We start from the raw sequence: 27,810 nt of genomic DNA, 5'->3' as shown, positions 1-27,810 counted from the left end.
ATGGTGAGCAGTATTTCTTCTTCGATGAAAGATGTTGTACATATTTTTCCAGTAAGGCATATTGTTGCATCCCAATTGTTTAGTTTAATAAAAAAGATAGTTTTGGGACTGGAAAACATTGGCTTTGATGTGTTAGGTGTTGTTACAGACAACAATTCAATCAATCGTAAAGCTATGTCTTCTTTCAGTGATCCTCCAAAATTTCAAGTTATGTATTCACATCCAGCTAACGACTCCAGATTTCTTTACTATCTTATTGATACAGTTCATTTAATGAAATCTATCCGAAACAATTGGTTTAATCAAAAGAATGGTAATTTTATGTATTATCCTCCATTTGAAGGTGGAGATAAATTTCAAACTGCTTCACTTGATGTGTTGAGGAAGATGTATGAAATTGAGTCCAAACAGTTACTGAAGTTTGGTTATGGTCTCACGCGAAAGGCTCTTTGGCCGACGAATTTAGAAAGGCAGAATGTTGGTCTTGCTTTAAAGATATTTAACAGAAATCTGGTTCAAGGAATATTACAGTTGGGAGAAAAATATAATCTACCACATTATCAAGAAACTGCAAACTTTATTGACATATTTTGTAATTGGTGGGACATTGTTAATGTCAAATCTTCTTTTAAAGGTAAATTTAAAAGAAACCCCATGTGTGAACCAATTACTAACTCTCCTGATGATGTAAAAAAAATATTTTTAAAAAAATTTATAAGTTGGTTAGACAAGTGGGAAGCAATGAATGCTGATAATGGGAGACTCAGTAGAGAAACACATTCAGCTTTACGTCACACAACACAGGCTTTTTTAAGTTTAACAGAATATTGCTCTAATCATCTAAATATGTCATATTTATTATTAGGGAAAATTCAGACCGATAAGCTAGAATCACGATTTGGCCAATACAGAAGCTTATCTGGTGATCAATATCATGTATCTATCCGTCAACTTTATGAAGCAGAAAATAAACTTCGCATAAGCAGGGAATTAAAGCTTACATCTCATACTTCTGGCAGTTTCAATGTAAATATATTTGATGATTCTGATTTCGATGAAACAGCAGACACCAAAGACAGTATTGAGGAGTTATTTGAAGAAATTGAAGTAATGGATTCTGATATAGATAAAGTAGCCGATTTGTTGCCTATTATTACATATTTAGCAGGCTATTGTGCACACGCTGTTCTTAAAAATATAAAATGCATAGACTGCAGAGAAAAAATGTTAACCGACAAGGAAATGAATGTTGACGTAAATTGCCAGTTTATAAGAAATTGCGATAGGGGTGGGTTACTTTATCCATCAGAATTCATTACCAATGTTGTCCTTCATGTTTATATAGTGACCCAAAATTTAATCAGTGAGAAGTATGAACTTCAATTTTTAAAAGTTATAAACCAACGAAACTTGGTGATGAAGATAGTGAAAGACATATTAATTGGTAAAGATATGTGGGATTTCCCAGTATGTAGCTGTGGCTATAATTTTGAACAAATCATTCTTAAAATAATGAGATCGTCCACAAATACATTCCTTAATAATTATTGTAAACTTAAAAATGATATGCACCAAGGGAAAAAAACAAAGCCTCTAATAAGGAAACAGGTAAAGAAAACGCTGAAGAAAAAAGAAAACTAAAAACACTAACTAATAGTAACACTTCAAATTCTGATTCTCGTAAAAAATCAAAACTACAAGCTTAAACTCCTGAACTTTTCTAAACTTTTGTACTGTCATTTTTAATATAAATAACCATTGGTTTTCAAATTTATTAGTAACTACTTAGTTTACATAAAACATTCATAGAGGCATATCACAAAAAATATGTGGAACTTTTTTTTATGTCTGATTTTTATTTTTATTAATAGTAAAACTAACAGTTAGTACATTCTCTGTTTCAAAAAAAAAAAAAAAATGAAGCTTCACTCAAAGAGGAAAGAAAAAATTAGGTAAATAAATTCATTTTCTTGAAACTTAAATTAATGGACGTCAATATATATTTCAATACTGTATATTTCAATATCAAGGGGAGGGGAGAGCATTGTGTCGACGGCCACGATTGTGTTCAAGAAGTTTTTGTTCCAGCATACTTTGAAAAATTATCAATTTGTTTTTCCTCCAAATTTAAACTTACATTAATACTGTTGCTAAGCTGAAAGTAGTCCAAATCATGGAATTATAATGTTAAATAATTTGAAGTGCTGAAAAGTGTTAATTTGGTTGGTTTTCTTATCCTTTAAAGACAAATTGATTTCCTCTTGCCACTTCAAGTGATAAGATTGTATTTTGTAATTGTTTTGCAAAAATTATAATATAGAATCTAGATTCTGTTGAGCTTGATGTTTTGTTACTGATGTATTAGTTTTTATTTGAATAAAATGTTTTTCTCATTATCAAGTTTCTGTTTTTATTTATAGTTTAATTTCTGTAACACGATAAAATGAATCAATTTTTAAATATCCTATTTTATTGGTCCTGTCATGAAACAGAAAATATCCGAATGAGTATATGTATGTACTCACTGAAGTACATTATTTGGAACTAATAAGTATATTATTTGGAAATAGCTATAAGACGTGATTATTAAAAACTATTTTTGGAATACATATATTTTTGAAAAGAACTGGAATATTTCATGAGGAGAAAAAAAAAACACGAATTAAATGACTTTTTCCTCTATTCATCCATAAACTATGCTTCCAAGTTATCGATATTTGGGAAAGAAATTCATACAAAATCAAAGGTTTTATGAAAAAAATAAATAAATAAACTTATGATTGAATTCTGTACAATTTTTTTTAGACTACGCATATATTTTTGTTATTACTTTTTTTTTCTTTTTCTATTTTGTTAAATTTTACTGAAAGCACTTAATATATGTGTCTAAATATTCCTTTTGAAACTTCAAAGTTCCTAATGGGAAAAAAAGATTAATGAAGAAAGCTGAAAAAAGTGAAGATTTCAACAATGCCCTTAAGCTATTCTGACTATTTAAAAGTCATCCCATACGTGAAGTGTTTTTGCTTTTACAATGTTATTGCTATTATTTTAATGTATGTGTGAAATTCAAGTTACTTCTTTATCAATTCAAAAAGTCAGTTTTCTACTAGTTATTTGTTTGTCACTACATTTTAAATTTTTACAAGTTGAAAATAGGAAAATAATTGTTTACATTAAGTTTGCAACTACTGAAATGCATGAATCCAGATTCATGGAATTTATTTTGAGCATAAGAAGGGGGAAAAAAAGTATTTAAAGCAGAGGGATTTTTTTTTCTTTTTTAAAGCATTAAACGAAGTTGTGTATGCTATTTTTCTCTTTTAATTTAAATAAATAATAATAATAAACTAGTAGGTAGAAAAAAGCTTAGAAAAGGAAAAAAAATCGTTTTTGTAAAAAATTTGAAATGATGAGATGAAGATTCGCTTTGTCTCAATAAAAAATCTAAAATTAATAACATGTGCATTTCAAAATGTTTAAAGAGTAGCACGCTGTTTCAAATGCAAAAACATCTCGGATTCTACATCGCGTATTCAAGGAGGTCTGAACTTCTTCCCTCAAAGTGATGACTCAGTCCCCCTAGCCAGCAGGCCTCCCCTAGCGACGGCCACGGTAGGGCAAGGTACCTCTGAAGCTGTTTTTTGTTAAAATTAAGCTTGGATTTTAACATTATTGATTAAATGATCTCTAAAAAATGTGAAATAAGGCCTCAAAAATCAGGACGGATGGCCAAGGTAAACTTTCTCCCTCCAACTCAAAGTTCTATTCGTATGAAACAACATGAGAAAAATATATTTATTTGTAATTTTCAGTTTTTATTTTCGTGAAATAAATTAATCCATCCTGTAAAAAATTACTTTTAAATCGTTCATTAATTTTTAAATCAAAAAAGGAGGGAGGGGTCAGTTACCCCTCCCTTTTTTGATGATTTTTTTTCGATTGTTAGCACTGTCTACATGTGCCTATGTGAGGAATTTGACACCAAACCCACTATTTTCCCCAATGATCACTTGAAAATTATCTTTCAGAATTACACACACAGCACCATTTTGATCAATATTTTCATTTTTCTATTTTGACTTTTCTTAAGAAAAATAAAATGGTAGCAAAACTTACTTTAGCTACCATTTTTTTGGCACTCTCAGCTTCAATGAGTTGACACTTTAGAGTGACCTAATGTGTCTGGATTTTCTGGTATTGTTTTAAATATTAATGCATTTCTGTACATATCCTTTGACATTTCTTTGTAAAACAATCCCTGGCTGTAAAAAAAACCTCGTTTGTTTCCTTTCAGTTGGTAAAAGCTAAAACCAACGTATTTGAGCTTTGGATTCTAGACGAACTTCGGGGTGCTATGGCATCGTAATTCAAAATAGTGGCGAAACAAATATGTGGCTTCCTAAACCAGACCTCATGAGCCTATTGGTATATCAGTCCTTGGCCCTGGCTGTAAACGAGCTGATGTGTGTGTGCATCACATGACTTCTTTTTACTCCAATTTAATGTCATTTCTCCATTACTGGCAATTTTAATGTGATTCGATAGTTTACTCTAAATATCACCAACAGTGGCCAAATTGAAACAGATTTTTAAAAAAAAATCGCCAAATTTTCGCCAAGTTGGCGACAAAACTTATCGACCGAAAGACTGGCGATATATCGCCAAGTGTCCACCAAATTGTAACACCACTTGAGTTGACATCGAAATTAACAATGATTTCCCCCCAAAAAGGGACAAAAGATCCCTTTAGATACACGCGAATGCACCCAAAAGGGGAGGTGCACATCTAGACCCCACTAGGAGTCTACGTACCAAATTCAACTTTCTAGTACTTATCGTTCTTGAGTTATGCGACATACATATATACGTACATACTGACGTCACAAGAAAATTCGTTGTAACTTGTAATTAACTCGGGAATCATCATTATGGATATTTTACGTGTGTATACCTTCTTAGGCACCTATCCACGTGCGGTCGAGTCGAAAAAAAAAACTCAATATTCATTCGAGGGTGAGTAAAATGGAAATGAAGGTCAATTTTTGAGTGAAATTTTTCGCGAATACAATACTTCCTTTATTGTAAAAGAAAGTAAAAATGAAACTCGTTTGTTTAGTTACAGTTGGTAATATCTAAAACCAATGTCTTGTTTTAGATTCAAGCCTAACTTCGGGGCCCTGCGCCATCACGGGGTCCCACGTAGCCGCGTAGTCCGCTTACCTTTAGACCCGTCACTGCTGTTACCAATCTGAGTAGCGATCTGTCGCTTGACTTCACAAGGGTATTTCTAAATGTTCGAAATGCAAACTGGTTCCTCCAAATTAATTTCACCTTGAAGTAATTGCTTTAAGAAAGATTTAATGGTAGACGCGGGTATTTTTTTTGTTTGTGGAGGTTCATATTTGCCAGTTTACGAGTTCAGTGCAATCTCGACGGGCACTTTAAACTGTCTAAAGCCCTGGTTTCCTAGAAGCGAATCGCCGATCTCCGACGTCGCTCCTCGCCGTGACGCTGAAATCAAAGTCAAGTGGATTCCGGCGTGGCCATCCACGACGTCGATTTAGGTCGGGCGCGCATGCGCAGAAGAATCAAGTTTTCGCTCCGGCGAGGAACCCGGCGATTGCCGTGTTCGCTTCTAGGAAACCAAGGTTTAACTAGTGTAGCTAACTGTTCACTTAGCGGATCTCTTATTGACAAAATCCCGCGGTAGGCTAGAACTTGTTATGTCTTCTTTTATCAGCCAGCATTGATAATAATATGTTCTCTGAATGAGCGAAAAATGAATTACGTCGTCCACGATCGTTTTTAAGCTGTTTGGTAAATATCTGGAAAATGCGATCATTCTGTAGAGATGATGCGCAGTGTACAGATTGGTAACAGAGGCTTCAGAATCTGTTTGTGGTGATAAAGACGTGATGGTTTTATCTTGAGCAAACTAGAGTTCAAAATGCCAAGTTCGACACTAAATCAGAATTTCATGCCTAAACTATTCTTGTTCATGTTGGGTGTTTGTTAAGTTGTTTTGAGGTACTTTACGAACATATATTCATGAATAATGAAGTACTCAATTTCTTGGAAAGTGAGGTAATACAATACTATGTTTTCATTTCCAAAATGCTACTTTTGTTTCTTTATAATGTTACAACAAAATTAAATATATAACTTGTAAAAAATTTTAGATTTTGTGTTTAAATATTTATATTTTGTGCATTTAATCTATTTTTGCTTCGTAAGGTAGTGTAAATTGGAAAGAAAAATGGGTCGATTTTTTGTTCATTTTGCTGATTTTTAGAAATTTAAAGAAATTATTCTTTTGAAGTAAAACTTTAAGGAGAAATTAATCTTACCAAGAGTTAACATTTACCCCCTCAAACATTTTTTTAAAAATATTTTCAATTTTGTAAAAAATTTCAAAAAACCCGATTTTTTTTGGGGGGGGGAGGGGTGATTTTGGAATCTAAAGATTGGAGGCTAAAATTTTAGGGGTGGTCTATTGATTTTAAAAGGCAACTTTTAAAACCCCAGGTGTTTTGAAATTCGAAAGTTTTTTTCCCCTCCACCCTGTTGAATCTTGTTCCTAACTTCTTAAGTCACTACCTCGTTGACCTATCAAAGTTCCTATGACTGCAAATAGAGGGCACATAAAGCTATTTCACGAATTATAATATCTTGGTAGCCACATTGCATAACAAAAAATTGATATTTTAGTTCTGTCGCTCTCGGAGGGAAAATTTGACAGAGTTGGACAGAAAGTTTCTTTACTTCGTCACTCCTTTCTTAAACAAACTTCTTATTACCGGTTGATTTATAAGTCTTTACGCATAGTTAAATCTCACTAAGCCTAATCACTAACTAATAACTGAAAAAGTTAAATGGCCACTTTATTAAACTTCGTTACTTTCTCACTTAAAATTTTTGCTAAATTATTGCTGTTAAAAAATAAATGCTAATCACCAGTTTTTTTTTTTTTTTTTTTTCAATGTTTTACAAACAAAGTAAAAGATAAAATTTAATATCATCACCATATTATAAGTTTTAACTTTATTAATGTCTGACATTAGTTATATTGTGTAACTTCGGTAGACTACGTGTTAATGTAGAATATTATTTCCATAAATTAATATTTTTAATGAATTGCAAGTTCATCAGGCTGTCAATTCAGGAAAATAGTCTTGTATTCTTTTTAAAACTGATTAAGATATTTCCAATGTCGATTCGACCAACCTTGCAGTCATTTTCACTTAAGTAAAGGTTAGGCATAAAAAAAATCGTGCAAAAATGAAAAGTGATTGATTACGGGCAATATTTTTCCTAATAGAGATGAGCTCAGATTAACTCATACAAAAAATAAACCACGTGTTTCTAACTTTTATTTGGTCTATTTGGGGAGAATCACCCTTAATTTCAATGTATAGGGATTGCGCAAACTAACTACTGTAACATTGTAAAAATGTTTCGCAACTGTCAAACAAATAATCACTTGTAACATCCATTACACAACTGCATCTCAGAACACTGTTTTTATTCATAACACAAATCATTAACTTTTACACAACTGTAGGTCCGGCATTTTACGTACTAGTCGGAAACATTAAAATAGAAAAAAAAACAGAGATACTTGTACAACCTATTAAAAGGTGCCGTGAGATTGGGTGCCTTTACCTTTTAATGGTAACTACAAGAATCATGGTTTAAATTACCTAATTACACTGAAATATAACTTTGATGGATTTTCAAATCGAACCTTATTTCGTACGTGAAATACAAGGTAGGATTCAAAAGTAATAAGCCTTCGTTGAAAGAAATAGATTTATTGAGATGATCGTTACAACTGACTTATAGTTTTCGAAATAAGCATCTCCTGCACCAGTGCACTTCTGTAGGCGAGTTTACCAGAACTCAAAGGCATCGCTGTAATTATGTTCCGAGATTTCTGCAATGACTGTTTGCTTGGATGCCCTCGATAGAGTCGAAACGTTTCCCTTTCAGCGTTGATTTTAAGCGTGGAAACAAGAACAAGTCAGGATGCGAAAAGTTCGGACTGTCGGGAGGCCAATGGCTCAGTTCTGTTTCCGTTCTTCAGTCACAGCTCTCGGCACAAGTTTCGCATAGAATTTCGGCATGTGCAACACCTCGGTAACAATGCGTTGCACCGTTGTCTCCAATAAGTTCAGGACTTCTGCAACTTGGTGCACACGTCATAACGTGAAGCTCATTACCTTTGAATCCTACCCTGTATAACTCCTATTTTAGTGTTCCAAACAGGATCTTTCTTGGGGTACCTTATTATTTGTCATTAATGTAGGAGCCCAGACCGGGGCGCCCTAGCAACAGACTGCCTTGAGATGGCTGGAGCAGCCGGCGTCACCGGGAACTGACACATCCCACGAGTTTGCGCGACGAGCGGAGAAGAGCCAAGAAAACGAGAATGGAGGGACGCGCTGGAAAGCCGCCCGAATAGTTTTCGCTGTGAAATGCCGTAGTTGATAATGTAGAATTGATATTTGATTTCATAATTGTAAATAGCTGTTGTACATAGGTTCTAGTATTAATTAAAATTCCCTTATGAGTGCTAATTGGAATCGTTTGTTGAGTGAGTGTCTTTAGTGTCAAGATCAGAACCCATCGGATCCCACATTAATGCACAAATTTAGATGAAAAAAAATCGTATCTCTTTCGAAAAGCGACAAATAATTTTACGTCGATAAAAATAATGAATAATACAAACAGCCAATTATACCTACAAGCAAACTAAAAGGAAATCTTTAGAGGGTTTCATATAAGTTGCCATTTTATTATTGGAAATTTGAAGACAGTTGAAAACTTTCTTTGAAATACGCTAATTGTCTTGAATAAACAAATGTATTATCCCGCAGGATTTTATGTGAATAAAATACTTGTGTTTGTCAATCTAATCATTATATTTATTCACGGTATTTGATTTCCTTCACACAATCTAATTAGAGAACAAAAGAGTTTGCTTCACACACATATTTTTGTTCTTAAAATCACTACATTTTGTGCCAGAGAGAGATAACTCTAAACTAAAAATAATAAACAGAAGGTAATCATTAATTAAATCTCGCTTAAACAACGGAAGAACAAATAATCATGAATCGTTAGGTTGCGTCTTGAGAGGTCATCATTACAGACAGTAAATCCTTAAAGACCATACTTGTCTGCACTCAAACAATTGGAATTAGTTTTAATTCGCAAGACAAAGCAGAAAATAACGTACTAAATTAAACGTAAATGCATATTTGGACATATATTTATCTCCAAGGTTGTTTTGTGAAAGCTTCTTATAAAATAAATACTTAAACGGAGCTTGTTTAGTAGGTAAGTACAAGTGCATTACAAGTTTGTTGAGTAAATACTAACTTTAAGTATGTTGTTCAGTAAATAAGGACACTTTTTGTGGATTCAGTCAAACTTTTGTTAAATGCAACACGACTCTGGACCAAACTGTAAACTCTTCCCAATATATGCTGTTTTATTATTTTTATTTATTTATTTTACCTAGGCTCTAAGTTTTTGCGAACATTTACGATTTTAAATCACTGTACATAAGCTGAAGGATGGACCGAAAATTGATATTTTTTTTATGTATGATTTCGAATAGAGAAAAACTTTACGTGTTTTGGCAACCTAATCAAGGATAAAAGTTTTTTTCCCCCCCATGATTAGGATGATAATATTTGTGTCTTTTGAACGTGCATAAGCTTTAAGGGTTTATTTTAAACACTAAACAAGTTTTAAAATTTTGTGTTAAAAACTACGTTTTTATTTTTTGTTCCACTTTAATACTTTTTTCATTTATCTATAAAATTATTAATTCCTTTTACATGTAAAATACTGTAACCGCGAAAAAAAAATTTAAACTTAGTTGACTATAACTTCGCTTCTAATTATCATAGAGGCAAAAATGAAACATTTTTGAAGTCCTAAAAATCTATTCTTTAAAAAAATAAAATAAAGTCAAACAAAAAAAAGGATTTTTTTTAACTGTCATTTTAGGGCAGGCAGATTCAAAGATAGTTTATATCACTCAAGTTACTCGATATTTGTAAACAGTTAGTGGTATTCGCCAGAAAGACTGTTGCATGCACAAACACTCAGAAAGTGGGGGGGGGGGTTCTAAAGTCGAGTTTTTTCTAGAGCTCTTAATAAGCATTACTTACTGCGTTTAAAGAAAAAAATAACAGTAAGCTTTCGTAATGTATGGGAGAAGCTAAACCTCTAGATTAGCGGCCGCCAGTCGCCAGTGGGAGACCATTCTATTGAAAATATCTACCAAAAAGTCATGTCTTAGTCGCCAAAAGTAGCTAGCTTTCTTTATTTGTTAAACATCATATTGTCTATCGTTGTACGATAACACCCTATCAATCCTAAGACGATCAGCTCGTCAGTCGACTCCACCTTGGCAATGTAATTCGGAGCAAACTCCCCTAAAATTATTAATTTTTGAGCTTAATATTTTTTTTAATTGCTACCAACAGTCAAAAATGCCTACCATTTTTGCGACTCGATAGCCAGTGGCTACCATTCGGAATTCCTAACCTAGAGCTTCATTAGAAGCAATATATACGTAGACTTTCTACGAATACGTAAAAAGCAGAACGTTTCCCAAAAAGCAAAAAAAAATAATAATTATTATTATTATTACTTGAGTATTACACTACTGAAGTTATGCATTAGTACCAAATTAAATTACTCTGATAGTTAAATTATTCAGAGAGTTAATTCAATGAAAATTCTTCTAACTCTACATAATGTCTCAGATAAAGCGGAGTAGTTTATTCTTAGGATAAATTACTTTGATAGAAGTTGCAACAATTTTTTTAGATGTATGTCGATAAAAATATAAAGAAATAAGTAACCTCACAAAGTATTACTCCGAATAAATATAGATTTTTTGGTTTTGCTATAGGTAAGTTTGTAAATAAGTGTTTAGAAAAAGAAAAAAATAATAATATTATGCTCTGCTCTCACATCTAATTTTGTTCGATGTTGATTGTGACAATAAACAATAATCATTCTGTTATTTCTCTCTCTCTCTCTCTATCTATCTCTATCTCTATCTATCTAATGTTTTTTTTTTTTTTTTTTTCAAATTAATAGTACGGCAAAAATATCAAATAAAGTCAAAAGAAATAAAAGGTAGTTTTTCCAGGAAACTTTACTTGTTCATTACCTTTTTTATTTGCATTAGCAAATATTTCGTGACTGATTTTCAAAAGAATGGCTTCAATTTCTCAAAACTACGTCTTTTAAAACTTGCTAATGATGAATAATGTTCTTTCAGCACAATTTAGCATCAAAAATGCTGTACTCGAATACATGAGAATTAACTGAATAAAAATTTCCTTTCAATAGAATGAAAAATAACTTTTCACTGCTTTAACTACTAGTGCATAATGTGTTGCTATTTTATAGCATTGATTTATTTCACTGCTGAGCGTTAAGGTTCGAGGAAAGACGATTTCTCTAACAGTAACAAGATCTGATATAAGTTTTTTTTTCCTTTTTAATCACCTGGGGGTCGACCTTATATTAAGATATATTTCGTGAACCTGTACACGTGTGAAGTTTAAATATATTTTTTTTAAAGTTTAGATAAAATAGAAAAAAAACAGGAAAGCAAAGGTATTGCAACTTTTAACTTCTAAATTTTGCTGGTTGCAAAAGCAGAATCAAGAAAGAAAATTGAAAATCCCTTCAAATATTTTGCGCACTAGAATCAATTACCAATCATAGGAATAGAGGTTCTGACTTTTTCTAAATGTACTTTAACAGGTTACAATTCCAGCTCTATATAACTGGTAACTTTCAAACAAATATTATCATGCGAATAAAAATTTGTTCTTTCAATTGACGCTTATACTTTAAATGCACGAGTAAGTTTTCACTATCAAAACTTCGAAAGAATGATGATTCATTTTTAGTTATATCTTGTAGTCCTAGAAAGACGAGAATTAGTTTAAAACACTCTCGACTAAATCAGCTTTCAAAAAAAAAAAAAAAAAATCAAAACTATTTCATCCCTTTAAGACAAAAAGAAACGTAGATATACCAATACACAGACACGGCAAACCTTTAAAAATCTGCCTTTTCACATCGGAAGTTAAAACAACGTTTATAATACTTTTTCAAATGTTCATGAATGTCATTTTTAGCTTAATTCATGTACAAAAAAAAACTAACTACCAAACAGCACGACCTTGCGTTTCACGGATTTGGAAAAAATTCTAGGTATAGGTCAATTCCCACTAGGTATGAGGACAGGTAAAGCGGTTTGACTGCATAGGCCCTAGTTCGGCTGCAACGGAGGTTTAAAGTTGTTAATTTGTACCCAGGATGCAATAGAGTTTTCCTTAAAATTACCATTTTTGTATCCCTTTTTCTGCTGCAGTACTGCAGTATGAGCCATTTGCATGCTTATCTTAGAATTAATCATGTTGGATACGAATTTTTAATAAGCGGTTCGTAAATTTAAATTGGCTACCTACTTTCAATTTCAATAACTTCAATGCCAAAATAACATAGTTACAGGATATTTATCGTTTGCAAATAAAACTAATTATTTTCGTTTTATATTAATCGTCTGCTAGTAAAAAGTATTTATCGTATGCTAATAAAAATATTTACTTAAAACGGATATTTATCGTCTGTTGTCAAAGTTATCCCACACTGATAAGTAAAAATGGAAAACGGGAGAAAGCTCTGATTTATTTCACATGGCACGCACACACGCACAAAAAAAAAGAAAAAGAAAAAGAAACAAGAAGATCGTTTCGATTTTTCAAATAACTTAGAAATAAATACTTTTTCTCCCTCATACTCAATTTACTAACAAAAGAATCCAAAGGTTTGGGATATCGAACATACTTAGTGTTGAAGTCTGCAATTCCAATGGAGACGCCACTGCATTTCTGGGGCCAAACTAGCAACTTCGGACCCTCGTTGCAGACAAACCAGGGCCTATGCAGTCAAATCGCTTTATCTGCGCTCATACCTAGAGGAAATGGACCTATAGCTAGAATTTTGTGCTAATCCGTGACCCTCAAGGTCGTGCCGTTTCGTCGTAAGTCATAAATGAAAACAAAGGAAACTAGTATGTCGTGGCCGTCACGAAACTTTCTTCTATATTTTTCTTTTTTTTTTCTGATCCCTCCCCATGCTTGACAATATGCAATATTCCCAACAAAAACAAAATTGCACATGCAAAAACTAGATGACCATCCCAATGTCTGAATTATTGCAAAAGTAAAGCAAAGAGCGAAAAGTTATTTTAAAAGCCTTGCTTGAATTAATTATAAATATTTTATTTGTTAACAAACATAAGATGGCAACAGTTAAAAATTTTAAATTATTGAGATAATATTTCCGATCATTTCCATACAATTAAAATCACGAGAAATACGCAGACGACAATCTATTACGATTTATCTTTCTTATTGTTGCATTAATAAAGCTATTTTTATTCGCCAAAAAAAAAAAAAACACCTCTTGGAGCGATTGGCGTCAAAATTGAACCAAAGCCTGTTTACATATGGATTAACATATATTCCAAATTTCAACCAGAACGTAGTATTACTTCTTGAGATAAGATACTCACAATGGAAAAAAAGAACGGGCGATTGCGCTACCCCCTTTCTAGCTGTTGACACCAAAATAAAATCAGCTCTTATACCCACTAAGGGCTACTTGCCAATAAATTTTCTTTCATTCCGTTCATTATTTCTTGAGATACAGCAGTCACAATTGACGACAAAAAAACGTTCTATAGCTCAACCCCCGTTTGAGTTATTGACACCAAAATTAAATAAGCACCTGTTGCTGTTGATGGCAACATATGGACCAAATTTTGTTTGATTCCGCCAGTTACTTCCCGAGGAATAGCAAGCACGCGTAACTCAAAAAACGTCCCATTGCTCCACCCCCCCCCCCCCCCCTTGGAGGAATTCGCGCCAAAAACCAATGGGCACAAGTTCACATAGGGGCACATATGTGTACCAAATTTCGTTCGATTTCATGCGGTAGTTTTTGCTGTAGAGCGGCCACAAAAAACTGGTCACACACAGACGTGACACACACACACACACACAGACAGACAGACATTTTCCAAAAATAGTCGAAATGGACTCAGCACACCTCAAAACGTCCGAATCCGTAAAAATTCGAAAATTTGCACGAATTCAATACTTTTTTCTATATATTACATATAGAACAAAGTAAAAAGTATAATACTTCTCTTAATTATCTCTTAATAATTATCTCAAAAACAAAAGTAAATCCAAAAATAAATATAATGACTTCGAAAATATTTACTTATTTTCCTTTTTTTTAAATAAAACTATGGTTATGAGCAGAACCCAAAAAATGCAAAATCGTAGGAATCAGAAAAAAAAATGGGCTCCAAATAATTTATTGCTCGGAGTTAATAGGAAAATTCAGATTGACATGTCTTTTCCGCTAATCTGTTGCAATGAACAGCTTAACTCTTTAATTAAAAAAGTATTATAGATTAAACCAGGGCTTCCCCAATTGTATTCTGCGGAACCCGTGGAAATCCGTCGAATCACACTAGGGAGTTCTTGGCAAACTTCGAAACAAAAACCATTAAGTGATACAAGTGGTGATCAAATGAAAAGGTACGAAACAACAATACAAAAACAAATGTACTATGTAAACTAATGGGTACAAATGTAGACTTAAACACCAAAATATACACCATAGGCCTGAGCAAAACGATCCCACTGATGAACAAGCCGCAGGATTCCTTGTTCCCAGAATTCCTGTGGCTGTGAGTACGTCGTCCGAGTTGAAGTGCTTCCCTTTCATGTGTTTCTTCAGTGGACCAAACACATGGAAATCGCACGGAGACATGTCTGGAGTGTAGGGCAGATGGTCCAACGTCTCCCATTTGAACTTGTCCAGTTCCATTTGTGTGACTCTAGAGACTTGTCCAGTTGTCCAGTTCCATTTGTGTGGACTCTCCCCGAAAACGGTCACCATCTGCCGGTGAATAGTTGCCAGTTTCTCACCTTCCGTTGTCAGAAATTGGATAACACTTCGCTGCTCCTCAATCGTCAAATTTTGCAACGCGAACGCCATCCTATCCTCATACAGATTGCCGCATCTTTTGGACGCCGCTTTTTATAAGAGCCCTTGCTCCCTCTCCTGCGCATGCGGGCGCCCGCGCATGCTCCGATCAGAGCCTCCAATAGCATCCCGGGATGTCTCTCTACATTCTCCCATGGTGGAATATGCAAATATTTAACTGTTTCATTTCTGAGTCGTTTCGTAAATTTTCATTTGATCAACTCTTGTACTTAAATTTTGCATTTGAAAATTAGAATTGTCGTCTTCGAAGTAAGGAATTGTCATTTGAGTCCTACTCCCCTCAAGGTACAATGTGGCAAGATCATGCATAGATGGTTGAACCGTTATCTACTTCGACAAAACCGTGCAATCTCGTGGTGTGAATATGAATGTATGATAAATATAACTTCAAACTGCAACTTGAAATCTACCTTCCAGGATACTTTACCTCGAGGTTCCGACAAGTCAGAACAAAAAAGAAATTTGGCGAATAAATCTTTTAAAACAATATAATTTTATAAACCATGTTACACTGAATTTTCTCGTGAACTCTGAAAAAAAATCAGTTGTCTGGAGACTACAAATTTTACCTGGCTCCTAAGATTTTACAATTTTTGTCAGTCTGTGCTGACCCCCATGTTTGGCTTTGGCTGGAAAACAAAAAACACCAATCGTTGGAAAAGCAAAGCCCGTTCTTCCTATTGCCAAAACTTATGGATGCGAATCCGAATTTGCAACCGATGCAGCCACCAAAACTAAATACCGAAGCTACCTAGATGCTTAAAATTCTGTCAGTTAAAATAACTTCACTTATTCCATCAGTTTGAGGTTCAATTTTGATTTTAACTGTCTTGTTACCTGTTGATTTCTGTTTGTTCAATTTGATTTTTGTACTCTAGACTTTGTGACTTTGTAAATAAAGTTACGCATTGTAAACTACCACCTTTTTTTTAAAATAGTAATGTTCCCTCTACTTAGTAATAATTAATTTAAGCAAGTTCAATTATTTTCTAAATACAAGTATTTATACGCTCTAACGACAGGTGTCCGCAATAAACATTGCTCCATAGAAGGGGTTGAGAAGTCCTGGATTAAACTATTTAAAAAATAAAAACTAAAACTAAAGCAGAAAAAAGTCCTTATGTTGAGCTATTCGAAAGACGCAATTGTTCTTAAACCTCAAATACACTGGCCTCAATAAGTTAAGGTACAACCGGTTTTTTGCGTCTAATTTGCAAATGAATGAATGTAGGAAAAAAATTTGGAGGATATATGTGCATTAAAAAGTTTTTTACTGAATGCGTTATAGAAATTTGTACTAGTGTATTGCAAAAACGATTAAAAAAAAAAAGCAATCTTTGCGGAAAAGTCCATTATTGAAGAAAACTGGACATCACAGTGTTATGTAGAAAAATGTCGTAGAAACAATACAAAAATGTGTTCTAATAAGGAATGTGCACCCTTCCCTAACTTGAATTCATTGGCGGCATCAATTTTCCATGCTTTTTATTAAGTTGCCGGGCACCGGAATAGGAAACGAAGACCAGACACAGAGTAAGCCTTGTTCCAGCTCATTTAACGACTTTGGTGGAGGGTTTGAAGCAGCAAATTGTCTGCCAAGATAGTCCCAAAGATGTTCTATCGGAATCAGGTCTGAAGATCGAGCTGGCCATTCTATTCGTTCCAAACTGCGGTCTTCAAGATACTCTTCAACAATCCTTTTTCGGTGAGATCGTGCATTACCATCCACCAGAATGAAGTCATTACCAATAGCACCAGCACATGGGCGGACATATGGATCAAGGATCTCATCCCTATACCTCAGACCAGTCAGAGTTCCTCCATGGAACATATGCAAGTCAGTGTGACCAACGAGCGAGATCTCTGTCCAAACCATGATTTCACCTCTGTATAACTGTGCCTTTCAACAGTGTTGTATTGATGGTATCTAGTGCGCTGTTCCCTCCAGATCAGTAGACGCCCTGAATCACTCTCCAATGTAAATCTGGACTCGTCTTCGAACAGCACAGAAGCCCATTGCTGCTGGGTCCAGGAAACATGTTCTCTTTCTCAGCTTAAATGGATCCTTCGCCGTGGGCCGTTGAGCGGAACACACACAACTGGTCGTCTTGTATAGAGATCTGCTTTGTGAAGACTATTTTGCACCATTGCAGCAGAGATTCTTCTTCTTGATGCTACAACGTGGTCTGCAACGTGCAGCGGCACAGTAATTGTTATAATCCTCCGAGCCAAAAGAACTAAAAAACGATCTTCTAAAGGTTTAGGTTTTGTAGCCCGTGGTCGGCCTGGAATAGGTCTTCTGGGCACAGAATCTTCTGATTGATATTGATCTTAAAGTCACTGAACATTACCACGAGACACATTGAGACGTTCAGCAGCATCAGCCTGAGACATTCCCATTTTCGTCCTCCAACTGCCAGCCACCTTAACGAATCGGGCAAACGACGTCCCTGAAATATTTTCTAAACTCTATTGACTATTGTCATCGAAACTGCCAACAACAGTTGAAAATCAACACAATTTACACAGAAAAGTACGAAAGCTTGATATTTGCACATTTTTTCCTCACTCATAAAAATAGGTTCTTTTCTACAAAATAAAAGTGGCAGCTATCGTTTTTTGATAATGGTTTTAAAGTTCGTTATTATCATGCATAAAAACTATGCATTTTGTTGTTACTGCCACTGTTTTAATGGTGAGCTTTGAAAAACATGTGGTACCTTAACTTTTTGAGGCCAGTGTAATTACAGAAAAATTTTTACAACACCAAACAAATTTTCCTTGTTCAATTTAGAATGCATTTTAAAAGGTATAGACATACTAAATCTATGTACAAACAGACATTATTCAGTTTTCTTGTAAATCAACAACTTTCTGTTTTTTATTTGAGAACCAACTCTGACTCAGTTCTTCAATTTTAAATGAAACGGTAAATAATTAACTTACTTAACTTTTTTCACACCAGTTTATACATTTGCTGGACGCTAATGATGCATTGATTATAAGAAATGTAAAAAAATGTCGACGGTTGACCTTTTTATACATTTTATACATATTATATATGTCAATTTTAATTGAAGAGCTGGTTCCCAAATGGTGTTTATCATTTTTTTTCCATTCTTGGAAGAAAGCAATTTTATTATGTAAGACTTATTATTAAATTTAGACTCACTAGAAATTTCAAAGTACTAACTTACTTAACTTTTTCCATCTCAGTTTGCACATTTGTACGACGTTAATGATGCATTGATCATAAGAACGTGGAAAATGTCGATGATTGACAGATTTTTACAGGTGTTAAATTTAATTGAAGGGTTTGTTCCCAAATGTCGTTTATCATTTTTTTCCATTCATGGAAAAAAGCGTTTTTATTACGGAAGACTTATTTTTAAATTTAGACTTAGTGGAAACCCCTGAACTAAGCCATTAAATACATAAAATTTAGATGCGTCAGGAGTTCTATGTATCGGTTTTAGTCTTGATGAATTTTTAGTTATTTTTCTAGCTTGTATTTTTTCTAATTTTCGTGAAAACGAGGGTAGTTTCTGCTTAATTGAAATTTATTTTCTAAGACAACTTTTGAATAACTGTTTTTCGGACAACAGAAGGATTAAAAATACATTATGTTAAAAACCTGTCCTCCCATCCTTCTGGTACATCTGCATCCTCAAGCAATTTTTAAGAGACTAGTCGATAGGAGTTTAGTTCAATTCAAACAAAGTTTTTACTGTTCAAAAGATCTCAGTCAGAGTATCTTTGTTCCAAGTTTCATTTTTCTGTTTGGACAATTTTCTTTCAATTTTGAACAACAAAAAAAAATATCAATAGACTGCGATGGAGAAAATTTGAATCCTATGTCTATTGTTACCTGACTGGTGAACTCTTAACACAAAATATTAGCGAATGAGCAGAAGAAATATTCTATAAAGAGCTCAGAAATTTTTAACTTTATTAATTGTCAATTTTTTTTTTTTCATTTAAAAAAAAGCAATTACGTGAAAATCATTTCGTAACGCACAATAGTATAGAAAATTTGAAAAGTTTTAAATATGATTTTAACAATCACAGCCACACGCACAAACATGCAGATGACAAACCCACACAGTTATTACGCACAAACATGCGGATGAAATATCAGACAAATGACACATGTTTAAGAGAAACCCGTTTTTAGCGAAAAAGAGGTATATGTTCTTATGTTGCAACGCATATCTTTTGAATAGGAAATGGAGTTTTGAGTAACATCGGAACACGTATAATCAATTTAATTAGCATATTTGTGCATTGTAATGCTGTATGGTATTTTTTAAATGTATGCACATTAAGTGCAACTGCTCAAACTCAGAATTAAAACGTTTAACTTTGTGCAAGAACAAATAACCGAATAACTGGAATTGATTTCGCAAATATGCAAGTTCAATTGTATTTGCGAGCTACAAGAAACCCTGAATTCAGTGCAAAAAGTTATATTTGTTTGTTTTAAGCTCTAATCGATGTAATTAAAAAAGAAGCTCATTATAAACCTCAAATTCATCCTTTAAGCTAAATTTTTGTTTTTGTGCTGCAGTAAGCACAAAATCTGTACCATGGAACAACAACAATCAATGACAGATTTTGATAATATTTAGTTCATAATAGAAATATAGTTATTTTTTGGTGCGACAAAAACCAATGTGATGTGTCACCCTAGTATTCAGTTCTACATAGTAATCACATTTACTTGCGTCAAAAATGTTCCTAAAGATGTTCTTAAGTATTTTTATTTAGAGCTAAAGCAAGCAACGTTAAAAAAAGCAAAATTCATTTGCAACAATAAATTTGAAGCGACAACTAACTAGGAGGTAATTAATACCGTGGCAACGTTATTTAGAAACAACAATGTAACAAAGGATCAACTCACGGAACATTTGCAAATTCCTTAAGAATAGCAATAAAAAGGCCGTATGCCATCAAGACACCGAAAGCACTGAGCACCAAACCTTTCCTAAGAGGTATAGTATTTACCTGCGTCATAATTGTTTCTAAAGATGTTCTTGCGTATTTTTATTTAGAGCTAAAGCAAGCAACATTAAAACAAGCGAAATGCATTTGCTACAAGAAAGTCGTTTAAATTGAGTATCATCAGCTATAGGCAGGTCGTGAAGCACCGGCTTCATCAAAATTGCAGCATCTCGCACAGATGATGCTGAGCAACAGATTTGCAAGAAGTAGAATATGCTCCCAGAGATTTGCGTAAATTACTCCCAGAGCTAAGTCCCATTCTTGAAACTGAAGAAATTTGGGATAGTATAAACAGTGGAACAAAACGAACAATAAGTATGTGCATGTAATGAAAAGCAACCAATGAAGTTTCTCATTATCCCCGATAATGTAACAAAGTTGCAAATTATGGCGCATTTGCAGATCTCTTAAGAGTAGCAATAATAAGGCCATATGTCATCAAGGCACCGAAAACAGCGAGTACCAAACCTTTTCAAAGAGGTACCATATTTACCTGTGTCATAAAGATGTTCGTAATTATTTTTATTTAGAGCTAAAGCAAGCAACGTTAAAACAACGAAATGAATTTGCAACAATAAACTTGAAGAGATAACTGATTAGGAGATAATTGCTACCATGACAACATTATTTCTAAACTATTGATAATATAACAAAGGAGCAAATCATGGTGCAGTTGCAGATCTCTTAAGAGTAGCAATAATAAGACCATATGACATCAAGGCACCGAAAGCACTGAGCACCAAACCTTTTCCAAGAGGTATCGTGTCTAAAAGCGTGAATTCCAGCTTCGTATGATGGACTTGCATTAATAAGGTCAGTCGTTTTAATTGTTTATCTTCAGTTATAGGCAGGTCGTGAAGAACTGGCTTCATCTTATTCGCTGCATCTCGTACAATTGATGCTGAGCAACAGACTAGTAAGAAATAGAATATGCTCCAGAGACTTGAGTAAATTACTCTCAGCACAAAGTACCATTGTTCAAGCTGAATGAACATGGGATAGTATAAACAAACGAACACAACGAGCAATAAGTATGTGCATGTAATGAAAAGCAGCCAATGAAGTTCCTCGTTAGCCATAATACTGACTTTTAAAATGGCATTGTGGATACTTAAAATGTATTGGTAATCGATTTTTGGTACTTTGGTCAGGTATATGCTGCAAGCCAAAATGTATTGCTCTAGTACGCTGCAGATGAAATAGAAAAGCACACAAAACTGTCCAACTACACACTCTATACCCCAAACAATGACAGCTGTGTGCAGATAGCATTGGAAATCTCCATGGTTACACGTGAGTACTTCTGTTATAAGAAGTACGGTGTTTAAAACAGTATTTATTACAAAGATTTTTCGTACATGTTTTGGAGCTGTGCATGGTAGATAGGAATTTATTCTTTCGATATCCTGTAAGAGGATTTCAAGTTTTTTTCTTTTGAAAAAAATAATGCTTCTGAAAACTATCCCTAAACTAAACATTACCATCATAGTAAGTTCAAGTTTGAAATATATTTCCTTCACTTTGAAGATGCTATAGAAAGTAGAGAACCAAATATAATAAGTGGATAAAGTTAAGATGATGCATAAAACTTTCAAAGAAGCAGTCACACATAATGGCATCCTCTTATTGAAAAAATTGATGACGCCAGCGCCATGTAGCCCAAAGGTAAGAGAAATAAGCCACAGGTCGTCTTCGAAGCGTTGAAAAATAACTTTTCGTTTTGAGTTAAGGTTTCTTTTTGAATCTGAATTGCTAGCTGTTACTACTCTTCTCGCTTTGTTAGTTGCTTTCATTTCTTCCACCATTACCAGTTAAGCAAATGTACTTTACATCGCACAACGAATCCTAATGTAGATTACTGATAATCCGTAAATAGACATCTATATGTGCGAAAATTAAGAAACTTCATTCTCGTGATTTTTACCGAAGCAGTTCAGAAAATGTTTTCACCTTAATTGGAATGAAAAATTAAACCGTATATTTCCTCAAATATGTAAACGGAAACACGTTGAATGCAAAAGTGTTTGGTTTCTTGTATGATGTAAATAGGGAGAACTGTATGAATTCTTTTGAATATTACTTCACCAAACTTGCGCACTAGTATAAAACTAAACTACTGTGACATATCTGGTAGTCAGAACATTATGGTCAGAGCAAAGTATTGTAAGCAGAGCTATAAAATGAATATGGTGATTGCAAAAGTGTTTCGTTTCTTGTAGGACATAAGTAGGGAGAACTGTATGATTTCTTTTGATTATTACTTTATCAAACTTTGGCACTAGTATCAAACTAAACTACTGTGACATATCTGGTAGTCAGAACATTATGGTCAGAGCATAGTATTGAAAGCAGAACTATAAAATGAATATGGTGATTGCAAAAGTGTTTCGTTTCTTGTAGGACATAAGTAGGGAGAACTGTATGAATTCTTTTGAGTATTACTTTATCAAACTTTGGCACTAGTATCAAACTAAACTACTGTGACATATCTGGTAGTCAGAACATTATGGTCAGAGCATAGTATTGTAAGCAGAGCTATAAAATGAATATGGTGATTGCAAAAGTGTTTCGTTTCTTGTAGGACATAAGTAGGGAGAACTGTATGATTTCTTTTGAGTATTACTTTATCAAACTTTGGCACTAGTATCAAACTGAACTGTGACATATCTGGTAGTTAGAGCATTTAATGAAGTAGAATACTTCTGAGTCTGCATAATACATTTTTTTATGGCAAGACAAGTATACTTTAGAGAAAATTGTAATATCATTTTACTTACGGTATCCGTATTGAAATCATGGAAAGAAATAAAAGACTTCTCAAAAACAACTGCTCCCAAAATGAACTTATTGATTTTTGTTGAAACCGTGATCTTAAGTAAATATTTAGCAAAATGAAAATGGGAATATTTTGCACTCACATCAATTATAAAATGAAAATTGTTAGTCTATGTTGATATTGACAGTAGACAGTAATCGAAGTTTTTATGTTTTTCGTTTTATCTGAAATCAATTATCAAATAACAATTTGCATACATTTTTGAGAAACTATTCTGAACGGTTATGAACTGCTGGAAAAAACATTTCGCCTTGAATTTAAAAGCTCAGCAGCGAAAAATAAATCAATACCAAAAAATAGCCATACTATTCGTAAAGTAGAAAAAAGTTGCCTTTTATTTAATTGCGAGGCACATGTACTCAGTTTAATCAAAGGTAATAGGATATAGTATGCTGATGTTCCATTGTGAAAAATGTTTGTTATTCAAAATTAGTAATTTTTAAAGCCCATCGTTTTCAGACATCAAAGCCACTTCTTTGAGAACCAGCCGCGAAACATTTGTAAAGCGAATAAAATGGTAAAATAGCAAAATAAACTCCATTTACAGTTTTCACAAAAAAAAAAACTACTATAATGTCATATATATTTTCATTTTTCTTATATCTTTTTCATAATGTTTATTTTAGTACAAACGTTTTAAAAAAACATTGATGCATTTCCATGGAAACAACATTATTCAGTTTCGAGAAAAAATTATTAGAAAAAAAATCCAATACAAAAAAACATAATTATTGTCTATCAATACCAACGTTTTGTGAAAGATGTGAAAGCAGAATAATCTTTCATTTTCCTAAATATTGATTTAAAAAACTCTGAGCAACAAACATTAATAAAGTAAAAGATTCATATTCATTGCGATTAATATTTGGTCCGATACATAATTTCTTTGTATGTCTACAAATTTATACGTTTATTATAACATTTTCTGCCAAAGTAATTTACCCCACTAGTTTAAAACCTAAACGGAGACACTTAGCATATTGAATAGCATTACGTTTCTTTTTATGCTGTGAATGTTAGAAGTATCACGGCATTTTTCTTTTTCACTGGTAGAAGACATTACACTATGAGACATTAGTAATGAAGCTCAAAATTCAAATAATTTTTCCTCTTGGTGCTGGCAAAAACAAAAAAATTCTGAGATGATCGCATTCGCTACCTTGTATCATTCAAGCATTTATTAAATTATGCTGTTTATTTTTTAGTAAATACTTCTGAACTTCTTTGATAAGTAATATCATTAACATTAAAACTTTTTTGAAATCTGTTTGGCGAGTGTTTTTTGGCTCTGATAATATGAACTCGAACGAATGTTAAATGACTTCATTAAAATAGACAGAAAAGAGGAAAGCTGGTTTTCTTCGACACTAACACTCTTATAGTTATTGGCTTTGTGCTAATATAAAAACACCTGTTGCAGAAATGAACTCGTCCAAGATCAGACGTTTTGTAAGCTGGGACACTACATAAATACCGACCTGTAAGAATCGAGTTGTTTGTGCGGCACAAGTTCTTTTTCGCCACTCTTAATGTTAGAAGAAATGATAGCAAATAACAAAGCAAATAAAGTAGTTACAACTGGTAGTTATTTTTTAGAAAAAATAGTTGACCCAAAGAGGAAAAATATTTTTCAATGCATACAAGACGACTTCTGGCTTCTTTCCTTTGCATTTGGATTGCATGGTGTTGGCGTCATCAACTTCTCCCATAAAAAAATGCCGTTACATGTGACTGTTACTTTGAAAGTTTTATGCGTGATTTTAACCTTAACTACATTTTACGTTTTTATCTTGTCAATATATGGCTTCAACGCAGTTGAAGAAAGGAATTTTAAGTTTGATCTTATTCTACTTTTCATGTTTGGTTTAGGTATAGTTTTCAGAAGCATCATATTTTTAAAGAGGAAAAAACTTGAATATCTTGTATGCGATATACTAAAAACTAAGTCTTATATACCATGCACAAAGCCACAGCGATTTCAAAGAAAAATTATAATATATTTTGCTATGAACATAGTTCTTGTTGTACTAGAACTACTCACATGCGATTGTGAAGAGTTTCATTGCTATCTGCACATAGCTATCATTGTTTACTGTGTAGATTCTGTTTTTGTACTGTTTTCGGTGCTCTTTCATTTTATCTGTAGCATACTAGAGCAATGTGTTTTAGGTTGCTGCATGTATATTTCCAGAGCTAAAGAAATTGATTACCAACGCATGTTACTTCTCCACCACGGCGTTTCTAAAGTGAACAGCAATGCGAGGGAAAAACTTCACCTGCTACTCTTCATAACATGCACATATTTGGTACTTAATACGTTTCTAGCTTCATACCATCTCATATTCTTTCCATTTCAAAGCTGGATACGTACTTTTAAAGCGTTTATCGCATATCTCTGGAGCATATTCTATTTCTTGCTAGTCTGTTGGTCGGCATCGGCAGTCCGAGAAGCAACAAGTAAGATGAAGTCATTGATCCACGACCTGCCTGTTACTGATGATACCTGCTTAAAGCGATTAACCTTAATAATGCAAGTACATGATACGAAGCTTGGATTTACACTTTTAGATTCAATACGTCTTGGAAAAGGTTTGGTGCTCAGCGCTTTTGGTGCCTTGATGTCGTACGGAATTATTATCGCTACTTTTCGGAGGACGGCAAGTTCGCCGTAATTTTCTCTTAGTCCAACTATATAGACTCCATCGAATTAATGTCCTAAATGGCCTCTTGTGCACCTCTGCTGTCAGGGGCCCTCCAATGGGAGGTCACGGGAAGTCGCTGTGACCTTTTAAAAATGTCCTTACTCGACAGATTTTGTCTGACGATTCGGGAAATTATTACCATTCGCCGAAATTGTGAGTTCTATTCGGCAAAATTATCAACATTCAGCGAAATTTGGAGTTCAATTCAGCAAACTTATCATCATTCGGCAAAACTTGGAGTTCCAGTCGGCAAAATTATCATGATTCGGCGAAATTTGAAGTTCTATTTATTAAAATTATCATAATTTTGCGAAAATTGGAGTTCTTTTCAGCAAAATTATGATTATTCAGCAAAATTTGAAGATTTATTCGGCAAAATTATCATCATCCGGCGAAACTTGGAGTTCCATCCGACAAACTTTGGAGTTCTATTCGGCAAAAGTATCATCATTCGACGAAATTTGAGTTCGATTCGGCAAAATTATCATTATTCGGCGAAACTTGGAGTTCCATCTGACAAAATTTGGAGTTCTATTCGGCAAAATTATCATTATTCGACGAAATTTGGAGTTCTATTCGGCAAAATTACTATTACTCGATCAAATTTGGAGCTCCACGCTGCAAATTGAGAATTCCCGCACTCCCAAAAATTTACGTTTGGGGCGCCCCTGTCTGTAGTGGAGCTGAAGATATGGTTGTTGACTCAGTACGTAAGTACAAAAGCTTCATGATTCTGCTGTTTTCTTTCCGCTATTAGGAAGTCTAGAGAACTAATGTCTACAGTCATTTAATTCTGCGTTTTGTGTAGTTGTCTCTGCGTCTTCTGTATTGCAAAGTTAAAAAAGTACGGTTCCGCTCCACTATCTCGAGTAAATTCACAAAGAAATAACTTTGTCATTGCGGTTACTACCTCCGAAAAACATGTCTCTTCACTTTCATTGTTGTAAAAGCCTTTCGTGGTACTTCAAACACTGAAAACGCATACTGTATTACTAGTACTACATAAACATACTGTATTGTTATGTAGCTACTGGTTACAAAGGTTGAACATATTAATGCAAGTTTAGGATCTGAAGCTGGTATTTGAATTTTTAGACAGTTTGGTGCTCAGAATCGTCGCCTTATTGCAGAATGGAATTATATCACAAGGCGTGGGAGAACATTAAATTCGCTGCAATTCGCTGTTAAATCATAGTATCATTACTAAATATGAGGGAAAATCTTATCGCTTTAAGCATATAAAAAGCATGTAATGTACAGGTACTCATCAAAATAATGGAAACACCTGTGAAAAAAGTGACATTTTTGAATGCGCTTCGTACGTAATAAGGAATAAAACTAAATGTATGTTTTGTTTTATGATTAGCAATGTATATATTCTGATAGTATATGGTGGCTTAATTGAAGTTCTGGAAGTTTTAATTTTTTTTTTTTTTTTCAGACGCGTGAAATGTCGGACGTCTCAAATTTTAAAAAAGATCAAATTGTTGGAGTGCGTCTAGCTGGAGCAAGTGTAACTGAATCACCTCAACATTTTGGCGTTTCTATAGGTACAGTATCTAAAGTCATGACAGCATACACAGAGCTCGGTAAGACAAGCTCGGCAAAGCAAAATAGTGGGCGGAAAGAGACGCTCAGTGAAAGAGACGGATGGATATTGAAGAGGATTGTAAGGTTCAAAAAGTGAACAACAGCAGCAAAAGTGACCACAGAACTCAATCATCATCCATATTCATCCGTGTGAGGGATTGCAGATAGAAGGCACCATTATAAACAGAACATTTACGGCAGAGTAGCGATTCCCAAAACACTTGTCGCAGATGTTAACGCTAAACGTCGTCTACAGGATTGCCACACTCACAAATCCTGGTTGATAAATGAGTGGAAGAAAGTCATATAGTCTGACGAATCGTTTTTAACAGTTTTCCCTACTACAAGACGGGTACATGTTCAGACAGGACATCTTCACAAGCGTCTGATCATGATTCTCTCCTTCCAACTGTCAAGCGTGGAAGAGGATCTGTCATAATATGGGCAGCCATGACGAGGTTTTTCGCTGGACCAGTCGTAACCCTGAAAGAAAGGATCACTGGGGACAAGTATAGAGGCAGTTTAGTTGACCAGATCCATCTTATGATGTAA

At 33.9% G+C, this 27,810-nt stretch overlaps 1 protein-coding gene across 1 annotated transcript; it reads left to right on the top strand.

Annotated features, from left to right (window-relative positions):
- Window positions 1-27,810, top strand: LOC129224950 (uncharacterized). The gene is made up of 3 exons (XM_054859497.1): window positions 1-1,549; window positions 25,388-25,555; window positions 27,623-27,810. The coding sequence occupies exons 1-3, from the start codon at window positions 1-3 to the stop codon at window positions 27,808-27,810; spliced, it is 1,905 nt and encodes a 634-aa protein (XP_054715472.1).

The sequence above is a fragment of the Uloborus diversus genome, chromosome 6 (genome assembly GCF_026930045.1).
Source record: "Uloborus diversus isolate 005 chromosome 6, Udiv.v.3.1, whole genome shotgun sequence".
NCBI classification, from domain to species: domain Eukaryota; kingdom Metazoa; phylum Arthropoda; class Arachnida; order Araneae; family Uloboridae; genus Uloborus; species Uloborus diversus.
The sequence above is the reverse complement of the archived record's forward strand: the minus strand, read 5'-3'. Positions and strand labels throughout refer to the sequence as shown.